This window comes from Suricata suricatta, chromosome 14 (genome assembly GCF_006229205.1).
Source record: "Suricata suricatta isolate VVHF042 chromosome 14, meerkat_22Aug2017_6uvM2_HiC, whole genome shotgun sequence".
In the NCBI taxonomy this organism is placed as follows: domain Eukaryota; kingdom Metazoa; phylum Chordata; class Mammalia; order Carnivora; family Herpestidae; genus Suricata; species Suricata suricatta.
Genome location: NC_043713.1, coordinates 68588340 through 68602515, shown reverse-complemented (window position 1 = coordinate 68602515; position 14176 = coordinate 68588340). Strand labels below are relative to the sequence as shown.

At 57.8% G+C, this 14176-nt stretch overlaps 1 protein-coding gene across 2 annotated transcripts in view; it reads right to left on the bottom strand.

Moving 5' to 3' along the window:
• Positions 1-14176, bottom strand: part of OSBP2 (oxysterol binding protein 2) — a 179549-nt gene that overhangs the window by 11533 nt on the left and 153840 nt on the right. For both annotated transcript variants that reach the window (XM_029922490.1, XM_029922491.1), the window contains exons 4-9: positions 7149-7341; positions 6410-6527; positions 4780-4831; positions 4391-4537; positions 3103-3348; positions 237-357 (exon numbers count right to left, since the gene is read on the bottom strand). In XM_029922490.1, the coding sequence (XP_029778350.1) occupies positions 237-357; positions 3103-3348; positions 4391-4537; positions 4780-4831; positions 6410-6527; positions 7149-7341 (877 nt within the window). The remainder of the gene's footprint in view (positions 1-236; positions 358-3102; positions 3349-4390; positions 4538-4779; positions 4832-6409; positions 6528-7148; positions 7342-14176) is intronic.

Below are 14176 nucleotides of genomic sequence, written 5' to 3'. Positions count from 1 at the left end.
AGCCAGCCTGCCTCCCCACAGTCCCAGGGTCCTGACAAGTGGAAGCAGTATTCATGTAGACTGGGGACAGGACACAGGCCAGGGAGGCATCCAGGAAGCCTGGGGAGGTGGGGAGCAGACTTGCAGAGAGACGAATGTTACTCCTAGGGGCCCCAAGATGGCTTCTGCATTGGCAAAACCCTCCCCCTTATCCAGAATGTCTTTCTCTCCTGGGAGAGCACAGGGCTCCAGCTCACCTAGTGGCATGATGGAGAGGTATTTTCCCCGGAACTTGCTGGAGATGGTGATCTCCTGCCAGAGGCTCCAGCCATGCTTGGAGAACACGTAGTGTGCAGCTGATGGTGGGTGGTGGCTCACCTGAGACCAGACCCACAGGAGATGAGTGTCTGCTGGACATGGGCCCAGGCCTGCCCCCCAACCAGCTGGCAGGGCCAGCCTGCCCTGTGCTCGGCATGAACGGCTCCATGGCCCTGGGAGCAGGCCTGGCTGCTTCTCTAAGGGCCACAGACCCATAGTAGCCCCAGGAAGGATGGTACTCTGCCTGGAAAAGCAAGGGTGTGGCAGAGGGCCCAGCCTGGGTGGCTGTCCTGGCTTGCTGTGGTCGAGAGAAGAGGGCTGAGGCATCTCTGTGCTGGACTTGGGCTATGAAATGGGGTGATGACAAAGCCTGGCCTCAAGGATGCACCTGTGACAGGCTGTGCTGAGGACTGAGAAGTGAAGTGTGATGTTCCACTGAAGGCTTCTGGGCCCACTCTCTAGTTAGCCTCCCTACTCGCCTGCAAAAGGGAGCATCTACTATGCCTGTTACACAGGAGGCCCAGGCTGGGGAAGCCTTTTTAACTGAGCAGCAGAGTTGGAGCCTGCCTCCCTCCTGGCCGGCACGCTCCCACGCCAGAGTGCACGGCAGTATCCTGCCCCGGCTTGGACGGCAGTGCACATCCATGCAGGGGCCCCCAGCACCTCCACCTCCCTCTCACAGGCACCAGGGCGCCCCTGACGGCTGTCCCACCTGCCAGGGCACCCCCATCAACACCCCCTTATTTGTTTTTCCTCATTTCTGTGGCTCCTTTGGTCGGAGGGTGCTTGGGCTCGGCCTCTCCCCAGCCTCCTCCCTCCCTAGGGCACCTTGTCACTGTATCATGGCCAGGCTTTTGCCCCAGCCTTGCAGCCCAGCTGCCCGCTGAACACCTCCACTCAGGTGCCTGTTTGGACTGACCAGAGCTCCTGACGCGCCCGCCTGCATCTCTCATTGTCTCCTGTCACCTAAGTGGCACCTCACTTCCTTTCTAGTCTCAGAAGCACAGGCCAAACCTGCCAACCACTCCTTGTCGCCTATGGTCAGGGCCCACATGTCCTAGAGCCCACCCACTGGCAAACTCAGGGACATGACCCCCAAGGGACTAGCCCTGGAGCTCTGTGTCATGGCTTCCAGCTCAAGCCGATGATCTAGTGTTTTCGTTTGATATTTCTTTTGAGAAAAAGAGAGAGACAAGGACAGAGCATGAGCAGGGGAGGGGCAGAGAGAGAGGGAGACACGGAATCTGAAGCAGGCTCCGGCTCTGAGCTGTCCACACAGAGCCCGATGTGGGGCTCCAACTCACAAACCGTGAGATCATGACCTGAGTCGAAGTCGGTTGCTTAACCAACTGAACCACCCAGAAGCCCCAGACGATCTAGTCTTAACAGCTGCTCACACCAAATGTTTCAGAGTCCTCCCTGGCCCTCATTCTTGTGTTCTTCCTCTAATCCTTGTCAAATCCTGGCTGTTCTCTCTTTAAAATGTATCTAGAATCCACCCCTCCCCTTCACCAGGCCACAGCGGGTGGTGCAAAGCCTATGCAAGCTTCGCTCTCTGCTGCACCCAGTGGGGGCTCCATAAAACAAGTCAGGTGTTGTGATTCCTCCACCTGCAAAATGGAGTGGAGCCAGAGGCCCCTGGCTGCCGGCGTGCTTCCTCTCTGACCTGTGTGCCTTTCTCCCCCGTGCCTCAGCTGGCTTTCTAAAGGAGCCAGAACCATCCGATGTACACAGTCCTGTCCCTTACCACCCCCCTCATGAGAATAGGCGCCTCATCTGCTCAATTCCGAGCTGCTTATATAGCAACTGGGGCATTGTGGGCATTTGCTCAACTCTACTGAAGAAATGCCTTCACTCAGTAGTTCAGGCCAAGACCGCTGGGGTCATCCTTGCCGCCTTCCCTTCCTCCCTCCCTCCTGTGCCCTGTCTCCCCACATCCAAAGCATGAGCAAATCTCCAGGCTCTACTTTCTAAGCATGCCTGTGCTCTGCCCTCCAGCTCCCCACTGGTGTGGCCACCACAACCTCCTCCTATAGGGCTATACTGCAGCCAGAGTGAGCATTTTGAACTAGCCACCAGTCTGCAATCTCTACTTTCTGAGCTCAACCCCAGACCCAGAACAGCTCCTGGCACACCGCTGATGTTCCACAGCCCCACCAGCAAGCTCTGTCTTGGGTGCCTTCATGCAGCACCTGCCTGGGTCCTCTCAGCACCCAGGGAGGTGCCAACAGAAACACCCCTCTTCAGACAAGGGTGCCAAAGGCTGAGACACCACTGCCGAGGTTCCCAGACCGTAGGGCCGGGTTTTGGCTCTGCTCCGTGGGGAGAATACACATCTCTGCGGGGAAGGCATGGAGAAGGGATGGAGGCAAGCTGACCTCGGGCGTCCCCCAGGACAGGACCCCTGGACCCCAGAAGCTCCTCACACCCCAGGCCTGCACCATCACTGGCCAGGGTCCCCACAGGGTGCAGGCTCCTCTCTGCCTGCCCCCTTCCCAACTCGAGCTCACCGGGACTCCCTGAGAGCACCCTGCATGTGTTCCTTGGCGGCTCCTGCATGGCTCCTGGCCGGGAGAGGCACCCTCCCCTTCCTGGCACACCGGCCCTCACTCTGTCCTCACTAAGTTGTCTTTGAGAGGCCTGCTGGGATGGCGTGTCCCTGCTTCAGGAGGCCCTGCTGCTGCCTGGACCTTGGCCTGGCCCCACGGGCAGCGGCACGTTGGGGTCAGAGGCCGGTCCCGTTTGTCTCACCCTGCCCCCCAGGCCTGGTAGGAACCGCTCGGGTGGAGCGTGAGTGGGCCTCACCTGCTCGCAGAGGGAGCGCAGGCCCATGTCATCAAGGCGGTCCAGCTCGAAGGTCTCCCCCAGCATGGGGTTGAAGGGCTTGGCGATGCGGTGCACGGTGGTGGAGTAGGAGGACACGGAGAAGGCGGCCACGAGGCACATCTGCTCCACCGAGCTGGTGCAGTGCACCGCCTTGTCCAGCAGGTGGTGGTACTCCAGGTCCTCCGTCAGCCGCTGGAGCATGGACAGGGGCTCGTTAAAGTTGACCTGTGGGTGGGCGGGCAGGCGAGCAGTCAGGCCGCTGCTACCGGCACAGGCCTGGGGTGGGCACAGCACCCTTGCTGTCCTCAGATGTTGGCGGCCTGCTGCTCAGGTGGCCCCTTCACCGTGCGGTTCCGCTGACCATGCTATCTACAGCCGCGGCCCCGGGCGCTCACCTCCCCAGCGCCTCCTGCGTCAGTTTCCTCCGCAGCCTCACCACTTTCGGACCTGCTGTACCTCGTACCCTCTCATGGCGGTTACCATCACTCTCCCGTTCTAGGATGTAAATGCCATAAAAGCCAGGATTTCTCACTTGTTTGGCACTGAGTCATCGAATCAGGTAGTGAGTGAGTGAGTGAATGAATGAAGGAATAGACTGTGGGTTTTCCCTCTAATTCTGAGCTACTATGCAAGTTTTCTGGTGGCCCCCCATCCTGGCCTCAGAGCAGTGTCGTTCACTGTTGTGATGCTGGCCTAGGACCCTGGGCCAGCCATTGGGCTGGGTCTGCCCTGTGTTCTCTCCTTTCATCCTCCCAGACACTGTTATGTGGGCGCTCTTATTCTCCCCACTTTACAGATGTGGACACAGAGGCTGGAGATGTGAAGGGGTTTGTCCCGGGGCATACGGTGAAACCAAGTCTGGCGCGGAACCCCCAAACTCTTCCTCCTGGAGATGCCATCATGGCCTGGTGGCATGAAGATGCTAGCCCTGCCCTCAGCCTGCTCTGTGACCTCACTGGGGTGGGCGCCAGGGACAGCTCCCAGCACGGGGGTGGGGGATACCTGTCCAAAAAGCCCAATCCTGCCGTCCCTCAACCCTCATGGTTGGGACAGCCAGGACATCGTGAGGCCCTGTCAGGTGCAGAGGCACTCTGGGGGTCCCCACGTCACTCCTTGGCTCCTTCCCTCAGAGCCTGAGACCTTTGCTCTTGGGGGGGATTTTGGCAATGTCTCTGAACACGCAGTTCATACAGGTCATTACTTCCCACCTACACAGAGAAAAGAGCCCACCAGGACCCACTGAGGCTGCCCAGCCCCAGCCCTGTACCGGCATGGGGATCTTGGAGAGCTCCCGGCCGATGCAGTTCTTCATGATGCTCCAGAGATTAAGGCTGTAGTTGGGTTTGTCAGGGATGCGGACACGTCTCTTGACTTTGGGGGGGCTCTTGGGCACAAGTGAGGCGCCATCTAGCACCTGCCGGAGAGGCAGAATGTGCCTGTCAGTGGAGGCCAGCATGTCCCTTCAGCCCTCCAGCCCTGGCCCTCTACCCAGGGCAGAAGGAGGACCGAGCTGGCCATGGTTGGTGCAGCTCCAGGCTGGTTCCACCTGAACCAGGGGAAAGGCAGCCAGGGCACTGAGCCCACAGGGGCCCTGAATCCAAAGTGCCAGCCTGCCAGCTACCTCCAGCTACCCTTGGGGTCCCCCCTTTCACTCACATTGTCTGATGAGGTCCACTCCACTGAGCCTGTGGTCCCACCCTCAGCTTTTCTGCAGGGAACACAAAAAGGGGGGGGGCAAGTTATTTATAAATCCTGAGGCTTCCTGGGGATGTGGCCATCTTTTATGCAGATGTCTCCGTGAGGTGCCAGGGACAGCCTACTGCAAGGCTGCTTCTCCAATGGGGCATCTTGAGTTTGGGACATTCAGCTGGGATGAGGGGCCCAGGGCAGTAATTTGGAGGGGTCCCACCCACTGATGCCCCATGGGAACAGCCACTCAAGCAAAGTCCCCCGTGGTCCCTGCGCACAACCACCTCCTGGGACTGGCTGACTCAGGATCCGGATGATGCTGGGGATGGCCATCTCCTCTGTCATAGCCTCCCAAGGGCCCTGTGGAGCCTCTCTGTCACATGCAGACCTCACTGTGTCCTCACTTTCTGCTGATCTGACTCCCACACTGGACTGGGGCTCCAGAAGGGCAGGACGTGGCTGAGATGCATCCTTGTCTGTAAATGTTTGTGGTGAAATGGCTGGCCAGAGCACCAGGGGGCGCCATGGCCAAGGGGCCTAGGCTGCTCCGAGGGAGCTGCAAGGAGGGGTGACCTGGGCCAGCAGGGGCAGGGGACAGGCACTTGGCAGTCAGGGCCTCAGGGAATGGGAAGAATTTACTAGGTCACTGGGGGAAGGGGAAGGGCACTGAGGGACCAGGAGCCATGTTGGCAGAGGACCTGCCTGATGCCCACAGTAGCTGCACCACTAGGGAAGGGGCTGGTTTGGGCCCCAGGGCCATGTTGGGAACCTCAGGAGCCAATGAAGAGTGTTGAGTACACAATAGCCAAATCATGGAAAGAGCCTAAATGTCCATAAACTGATGAATGGATCAAGAAGATGGGGCTCATTGGCCACCGCTCTGACCCCAATCTGTCATACTCACCAGCCCTTCTATTGTCAGGGCCTGAAGCAATATGATGAGAATAAAAGATCCTAATAAGGGGACTCCTAATTAAAGCAAACTCTATGTTCGAGCCCCAGGGTGCTGCCCAGCCTGCCCACCCATGTCTCTGCTTGTCCTACACCAGCACAATCCCACCCATGGGGACTTCCTGAGGACCCCAGAGTCTGACAACAACATCCCAGTTACTACTGTGCTCTAATGGGTATTCAGAAACATCCTGAAAGAGCAGATTTTTATGAAAAAATGAAACCAAGGCTTGGAAATGAAAAAAAAAGGGACTTCCTGTCTCTTTGTCTATTCTGGAATACGGATGTCCTGGAGGGAGTGGTTGGGACTGTGTGTAGTGCCTGAGGCAGGAATGAGCAGCCCCTGCCTTCCAGGCCCCTGCCCTTGGTCCCAGCCCCAACCCCCACCTCCTCCAGCTGGAAATGGATCCAGTCTCTGCCCTCTTCCCCGGCTCCGCTTAAAATTAAACCCTGATTCAAACTCTATTTGGGCATTTTTGGATCAAAGGAAAAACAGAACAAATCCAACCAAAATATAATCTGGAGCAAGGCTTGAAAGAAAGCCCCAAGTATAAAGAACAGGTGGAGGGTAAGAAGAATAAGTCAAGGAAGGTCAACCCTGCGAGAGGCTCCTTCCAGGGGCAGCGGCCACGCCTGGAGAACCCACCTGTCCTCCTTGGCCTCGGTGATCACGGTGATGAAGGATGTAGAGTCTTCCATGGCGTCGAAGTACTCGGTATCTTCATCTTCCTCACTGTCCTCTCCTTTGGAACTTAAGAGGCTTCCTAGAGACACATGCAAAATCACTGCCTCAGTTTGCAACTGTGAAAACTCACCTGCTTGAGGAAGTCCAGAGCCCAAAGGGTGCCCCCCACTTCGGACCCTGCTCCTTGCCCTCGTGCTTTGCCCCCTCCCCACTCCAGTCACCTGGTTCCCATTAGCCTGGCTGTGGCTGCCCTCCCTCCCCTTCCTGGAATGAGCTTTCCTCTTGGTGCTCTGGCTCTGAGGCCTCCCTACTTCTGGACGCCTCCTCTGATCTCTCAACATGCCAGTCAGTCTGTCTAGGGTGAAGCTTCCCTCTGACAGACCTCCTTCCTGGGGTCCCTGTCAGCCCCAGGCCAAGCCCAGGGCAGCCCTGCCACAGAGGGCCGGTTGGGCTCACTGGAATCTTCTTACAAGAACCGGAACCTGAATACAGGGAGATAATTGCCCTTTGAGGGTGGCTGTGGGACATACAAAGCCATATAGGGACATTTAAATGTGGGCATGTCAAGGGCTATGTGTCTTGGGGGGTCTGTGTAAGGAGAGCCAGTTGGCAGAGAGAGGAGTAGACAAAGCACCCGTTGGATGGACAGAGTCTGAGCAGCCCAGAGCAAGGGACCTAGCCAGGCTGGTCACCCACTCACCTTCGCTGAAGCTCTTAGTGGGGTTGGTGGCCCGGCCGGGGGCACTGCGGAAGGCCCGTTCAAGACTATTGTGCTGCTTGGCTAGCTGCTCAATGGTCTCCTCCAGGTGGACGCGCTGTTCTTGCTCATACTGTAGTGCACGCTGCCATTTCCAGCTGTGTATCTCTGCTAGTTCCAAGAAGTCCCTGCAGGCCTTGGGAGGGAGGAGTGGCAGTGAGCACAGGGCCCGGGGGCAGTGGGCCTGTCTGCCCCTGCACCCCACCTGCCCCACACTCCACCCGCCAGCTGTGGGTCAGTGAGGAAGGCCGTGGGGTGCTCTCACCCCTCCTCCTCCCTTAGTCTGGGTGCTCAGAAACACCTTTGCTGCCCCCTTTAGCTGCCATGGGGACATGGGGACCCTGGCCTGCTCAAAGCCAGCCCAGGGACTGGCATCTGCCCTGGCCAGCATCCCATAGTCAGGGTGCCATCTGAGAACACCAAACCGGTGTGGTTGGCGATGCTGCCGTGCCAGCAGCAGCGGGCGATGCTGGGTTTCCATACGGTTGGGGCGCAAGTTCAGCCGCAGCATCCTCACTGTGTGCTGGACCTGAGGTCTGTATGACCTCTGTCCCCACTAGAGCCCAAGACCTGTGGCGTTCAGGCCACAGAAGGAAGGAAAGCCACAATCCACTGTACTTCCTGGCTTAGAGAGGTAAAGGGTCTTGTCTGGCAGAGGGGCTGAGACTGGATGTTTCCCCAAGGTTGCCTCAAAGCTTGCACCACATAACTCTGCTTTTAAGGAAGTTTCCCCCTTCAAACTTGTGGCCTACATTGACATCCAGATTCTTTTCAGCTTCCAAGGTCATAGGTGGTTCCACCACATTCTTATGAAGCAGGGGTTGGTCATTCTGCCCCTGTCATCCCAGCGAAGAGGAGGGCCCTGGGCTCAGCTGTCCCCGGAGGGCAGTGAGGTCCAAGCCAGCAGCCTCTGGATTTGCCCCTTCTGGACTCCTTCCATGCAGTAGGAAGGGACATACATCCTCAGCCCAACCCTCGCCACTGGTCTCCGGCTGCCACTCCCCCGCTCCCCCTTCCTGCTGCACCAGCCACAGGGCTCCAACCACATTACACGCTGACTCCGAGGGTTAGAGTTACACTTTCCCAGAGGGAGAGAGGTACACAGCCCCTCATCTGTGACACAGGGACAATGTGGCACTATCTTGAGGGTGGTTGGGAGGAATCACAGAGGTCCCGTGCAGCGCCTGGCCAAGCAGCACTCCATAGACACTCCCTCGGGGACACCACAGGCATCGGCACCTGCCTGCTGTCTGCTCAGACCTCTCACGTCTCCCCCAGGAAAGGCTCCTGTGCCAGCTCAGTCAGGTCCCCACAAACACTCCTACCCCCACCTCCCCAATCTCACATCCACAAATTAGCTTCTCTAGGGACTGTACCGGTTTCTCTTGGTCCCGCAGAACCCCCAAACTCAGCAGCGGCTCTGCACGTTTGCTGGGTGAGTGAACACCCTCCTGAAGCATGGGTGTCGGGCCTCTCAGGAGAGCGGGTTGGGGGGGCAGTGCCTCACCAGAGGGGGCAAGCTCCTGTGGGAAGGGCGCCAGCCTGGAACCGAGGGCTGGCTGCCCAGCAGGCCCCAGCCGGCATATCACTCCTCAAGCCCACCCTCATGTGCCTTCCCGCCTCTCTCATCTCCCCTCCCAGCACCCATGTGGAGTGGGCTGGGCCAGGCTTCCTCCCTGAAACCCCCTCACCCACACACACGATTCTAAAGATGTGATGGAGGCCCAAGGGAACCAGCAGAATATAGTGAAGAAGGCTTGTTATCAGGAGTGGAAATCCTGGGTTCCTGCACAAGCCACTCTGGCCCTCTGAGCCCATGTCCTGTGACACAGAACAGTAGTATCGGACAGACCCTGCACTCACAGGTTCTATGTCCAGCCCAGCTCAGCAAAATCCTTGAGGTACCATCATCCCCAGTTGACCAATAAAGAAACTGAGGCTCAATTTCCAGCAGCTGCCACGCAAGACTCTGGGGAGGAGGTGTATTCACTCTATTTCAGATTCAGATTCTCCAGAAGGTTCCTGCCTGGCCATACCTAAGCCACAGGAACCCACTTCTCCAGAAGGGACAGGGATTTATACTGGCAGGTGACCTGGTACAGGGCAGGGCAGGAGTTAATCCTTACGGATTTAACAGGCTCTGGAGACAGGAGAGGCCGCACCCAGGGCAGCCGCATGCAGATTGGGGGGCTATTTTGAGTTTGCAAATTATGGATCTATGAGGCTCCTCCCCTGGTGTGGAGCTACATTCATGGTCTATCATGCAATTTGGGGGTGAGGCCATGACTGGCTCTGCCACTCCTTGCCTGTGACTTGGAGCCAAGCCTTCACCACCCAGGGTCCTACAATGGCCTTGGGCCTTGTCCCCAGTTCCTGCTCCTCCCTCACCACTGCAGACCTCAGGGTAGGGGCCTGACAGCCATGTGGCCACCCATTCCAAAGGCCCCTTTGCTGGGTATAAAAAGTATATCCACCCACTGGATACTATACCCACTCTGCACCAGTGGGTATAAGAAGTAGCGGTTGGGGGAGGCAGAGTACCCCTCTGGAGTCCTGGGAAATGGGTGGGTAGGGACCCCCCCGACCCCATTCCAAAGATGGTGAAACTGAGGCTCTGAGGTCACACAGCAGGAAGCAGCAGACCGAGACCCAGAACCCAGGTCCTCACCCCAGAGTTCAGTCCACCTTGAGCCGCTGCTCCCTTGAGACTCCTGTCCCACACCCTTGCCTCCCCACAGCCCTTAGCTCAGCCATGGTGCCAGTCAAGTTAGTCTCAGTTCCTGCCACCTGCTCACTGGCCAAGGAAGGAGTCCTAACACTGCAGGTGTGCTGGTTGACTCTGCCGCTGGCCTGGGCAGCTTGCCAGGCCCTGCTGAACCGGGTGCCCCGTGCATGTCAGGAGGAGGTCCAGTGCTGCTAGAGAAGGAGCACCGCAGGGCACACTGCTCCAGGAAAGCCCCTTGCCAGGTCCCCGAAACTGAGGCCCAGGGAGAAAAGGGGCTGCCCAGGACGGGAAGGATAGACCCAGAGCCATGCTTCCCCCATAGAGTCAGGCCTACCTGTCTTGAGGTGAGGGTGCCCAGGCTGTGCCATGCACACAGCCTTTTTATGGGCAAGACACACAATGGGTGCCTCATGGTTTTCTGGGTTCTTCTCGGTCCATGGGTACTCTGCCCGGTGGCATGTTGCCTGTCCCCCCACCCGGGACTGGCCCCACAGTGACACCATGCCCGTCACCTTCACCCTTGTCCTCTGCCAGCACTGCTCCTTCATAGCTGCCACCGTCACTCCCCAGCAGCCCTCTACAGCTCCTGTCCCCATCTCTCTGTCACTGGGTTTTAACACTAATAGGTGCTTTGATATCATGTAACTCATGGCATTTAAAACAAGCTGGTAAAAGAGCCACGAACAACAGTATAAAACAGTTGCCAGAGGTCATGGTAACTACCTCTCACAAGTCCATGTCAGAGGACTCTATGTGGCCTTTGGGCTTTCTGGCTACAAAAGCAAAGGGGGAAAGATGATCATAGTGTGGAGATGAACTGGGCTCCCTATCTCCCACCCCTGATGTTCTGATGTTCGTGAGCTCTAAATGCATTAGAACTTCTTTTCTCCCAAGGGCAAATGGAATGTTTGGTATATTTCGGGAAATAGCTGACAGCCTCTTGGAGACCTGGCCTCAAATCCTCTCCAGCCTCATCTCCCGGGGCCCCATCCTTCCCCACGCAACTCACGTGTGGCCCACCAGGCACGTGTCACCCTCGCCTCTGGCTCAATCCCAAGCACACCTGCTTATTTCTGATGCCAGCCCTGCCGCCTGCATCCCACACACCTACTGCGGGTCAGGGCTGTCGGGCGCATTGTTGCAAGCACTGAGGTAGCTGTTTTAATAGCATGACCAGGGAAGGAACAGAGGCTCAGGGAGGCCCAGGCACTAGCCCAAGGCCACAAAGCAGTGAGTGTAGGACCAGAGTCCAAGTCCCCATGGACCCCACCTGCAGGTCTTCCAGGGTATGGAAGCAGCACCGTCTCCATTTTGTAAAGTTGGATATTTATCAATGCCTCGGTGTCCCTTGAGGGATTTTGTTGCCTTCCTGGAGTGGAGCTGGGCTCCTCGAGAGGCTCACAACAAGGATGTCAGGGAATAACCCTGTTCAAGCAGCAGGACTCAGCCTTTGCTCCACAACACCTGCCTCCCAGCACCATCCTGGCAACTGGGGACACTGGCCACATGGCCAGGGCTGCTGGCTGAGACCCTGGCTGTCTGTGACCTCCACTTGCCACCACAGGAACAAGGGTGTGGAGCAACAGGGGGACAGGAAGTCAAATCCCTGTGACAGTTGGGGCCTCATGTGGCTAGGCTGAGTACAAGGAGATCATGGAGTGTCACAGTCACCTAAAGAGAAGGGCAGGGCAGAGGCTGCTGCCCAATATTGAGGGGCTCATGTGGCTGGACCAAGGCCTCTGCCACTGCTCCTCACTCATCTGCAGTAGGTGAAGTGCCCCGGTCACTGTATGGGCCGTGGGGAGCTCATCCACCCCTTCTACCCTGATGTGCCTACCTGGTGTCCATCCTCAACTCCCAAGGTTTCCTCTGCTGCTGTCCATGTTCTCTAGGCTCCATCCCAGCCACGCTGCAGAGGGCGGCAGACGCTGGCCTGGCCCTGCTGCCCTGGAATGCTGAGTTGGTCTGTGCACTGTGTGTTCACTAAGCTGGATTAGGCCTGGGGCCCGCCGAGGAGCCAGCTGGGGACAGCTTCCAGGGTTCAGGGAGGGGCCTGGCTCACCCACACCCTCAATATGGTCACATTTCTCCTGAGGCTCTGTCACAACTCTCAAAGGGCTCATGCCCAGCCTTGAGTAAGAACGGTGCCCTGGGCCACCCCGAAGCCCCCTCCCACACCATACATGCTCTTAAATGATGTAAAAGATGGAGAATGGACAGAACAGGAGCTCTTGGGCCTGTGAGTCCTCATGGGAAGAATAGAGGGCTGAACCCTAAGACTCCTACAGAGTTCCTGATTCTATGGCCCATTGGGTGACTGCTCTCTGGGTGGAAACAAGGTTCCAGTCTCCAAGCTCTGCCCCTTCCTCCAACCCCCAGGGCTGTGAAGAGGTGCCCAGTGGGGTGATGGGGTGTGGGTCCTGCAGGCAATGTGGTTCTACCTCTGAGTGGACAGTGGGGAGCCTGCCAAGCTGCCCCAAAGCAGAGTGAGACCCAAAAAGTCCAGGACAGAAAAGGCAGCCCCCCAAATTGGGGCTAGCTCTGCTCAGGAACAGGCTAGGGGGCCAGTTAGGCCATGCCTTCCCATGAGGGGCTCTCCCTTCCAGAAACCTCCCCTTGGTGAAGGGGGCTGTGAGGCCTGCCCCACCTGAGCCGTGTGAGCTCCAAGGGGAGCTGCTGCCAGTCATCCTTACAGGGATCTGGGCGGATGGACACAGTGTCTTTGAGCTAGAAACCTTTGCCCAGCTGTGCCCAGGAGGAAGGAGGGCAAACTCTAATCGCTTTTGTTGTTCTTAATCCTAATCTTAACAAGATCTCACTGCTCCCCAAAGGTGGGCGGGTGAGCAGGGTGTGGGTCAGCCAGCCTGGGTCCCATGCCTGTCCTGCCTGTGGCCCCGAGGAGCCTCTCCAGCTGTCAGGAGGGTCACAGAGCTGATACCCTGCTTTAGCCTGGCCTTCAGTGGCTGCTTGGGAAGCAACAGTTCCTGTGCGGTCATTGCCCTCCTAGATATGGGCTTCAGGAAGGTGCCAGGGCATGCTGGATGCTAGGGCAGGTGGCCTTTGGGCTCATGGAGGAGGTGGAGAGATGGGGCAAATGCCCGGAAGTTCTAAGCTGGGTAGGTTCCTTGGGCTGATAGGGGCCAGCTTGGTGACTGGCTCTGATTCTAGCCACTAGGACACAGCAAATTCTGGTAACTCTGGATGCAGGGAGGATGGGAAAGAGGGCTGTTTCCACCCATAGCCAGCCAAGACCCACCAGATGTCTGACTGCATGTCTGGCCTGCATGGACCCTCAGGCTTTGGGGCTCCCAGGTGTGTGGGTAGCTGCTCCCCATGCTGTTGGGGCTGAGGCTGCCCACCTACCACCTACCCCACCATCCTGGCCTTCACATGGCCAGCATGACTATGGACCCGCCTCTAACTGGCCTGTCATCATAAAAGTGGCAAACAGGAGGAAGTTGTGCAGAGTCGTGGTCTCTCTGAGCCACTCTGCATGTCCAGAAGCTCACACCTGGGGGCACACTGAGGTCAACAAGGTCTCCTCCCACTCCTCTGCCCCTCCCCCCAAGAAGCAGTAGGCTGCCCTGAGTACACATCTGCTAACGGCAGGCAGGGGGAATGCTGGGTTCAGGCTAGGCCTGCATGGCTCAGAGGCTGCCACAGCAGGAAATATAGTCAGCTCAGGCCTCCAAGGCCAAGACTGGGGACCCCTGGAGCCAGGATGGTAGTGCTGGGCTAACCTGGGGCTTGGGAGGAGAGTCCCCCTGGGTCAGGACCAGCCAAACTGCCATGCTGGGTATTGAGCACTGTCCTGGCCCCCGGAAACTCAGTCTCTCAGGGGACTCTGGGCCAGCCATCTGCCTGTTCCTGCTCCTCACACAGCACTCAGAACAGGCCGCGCAGCTGAGCTCACACAGGGGCGAGCCCTTCTCAGAAATGGAGGGGACGGTTATGGCTTCTCCTTGATGTGACTCACTCATGGCATTGGGGAGGCCGCTTTTCACTTCAATCCAAACTTTAAAATAGGCCTTTCCACATTCAAAATAGTTTACCCCTTGCACACAGGAACCAGCACCATCTGGCCACCAGTTTGCCAACCGAATTTAAACAGTTATGGAATCTATTTTTATTCATCTCCCCAGGCCCCAAATGAGCAAGCTGTCAGGAGCAGAACAGTGGTCAGCTGGACAGGAACCTGCCCACGGGCCCAGAAGGACAAGGCGGGGGGTGGGGGGGCAGCTCCCCT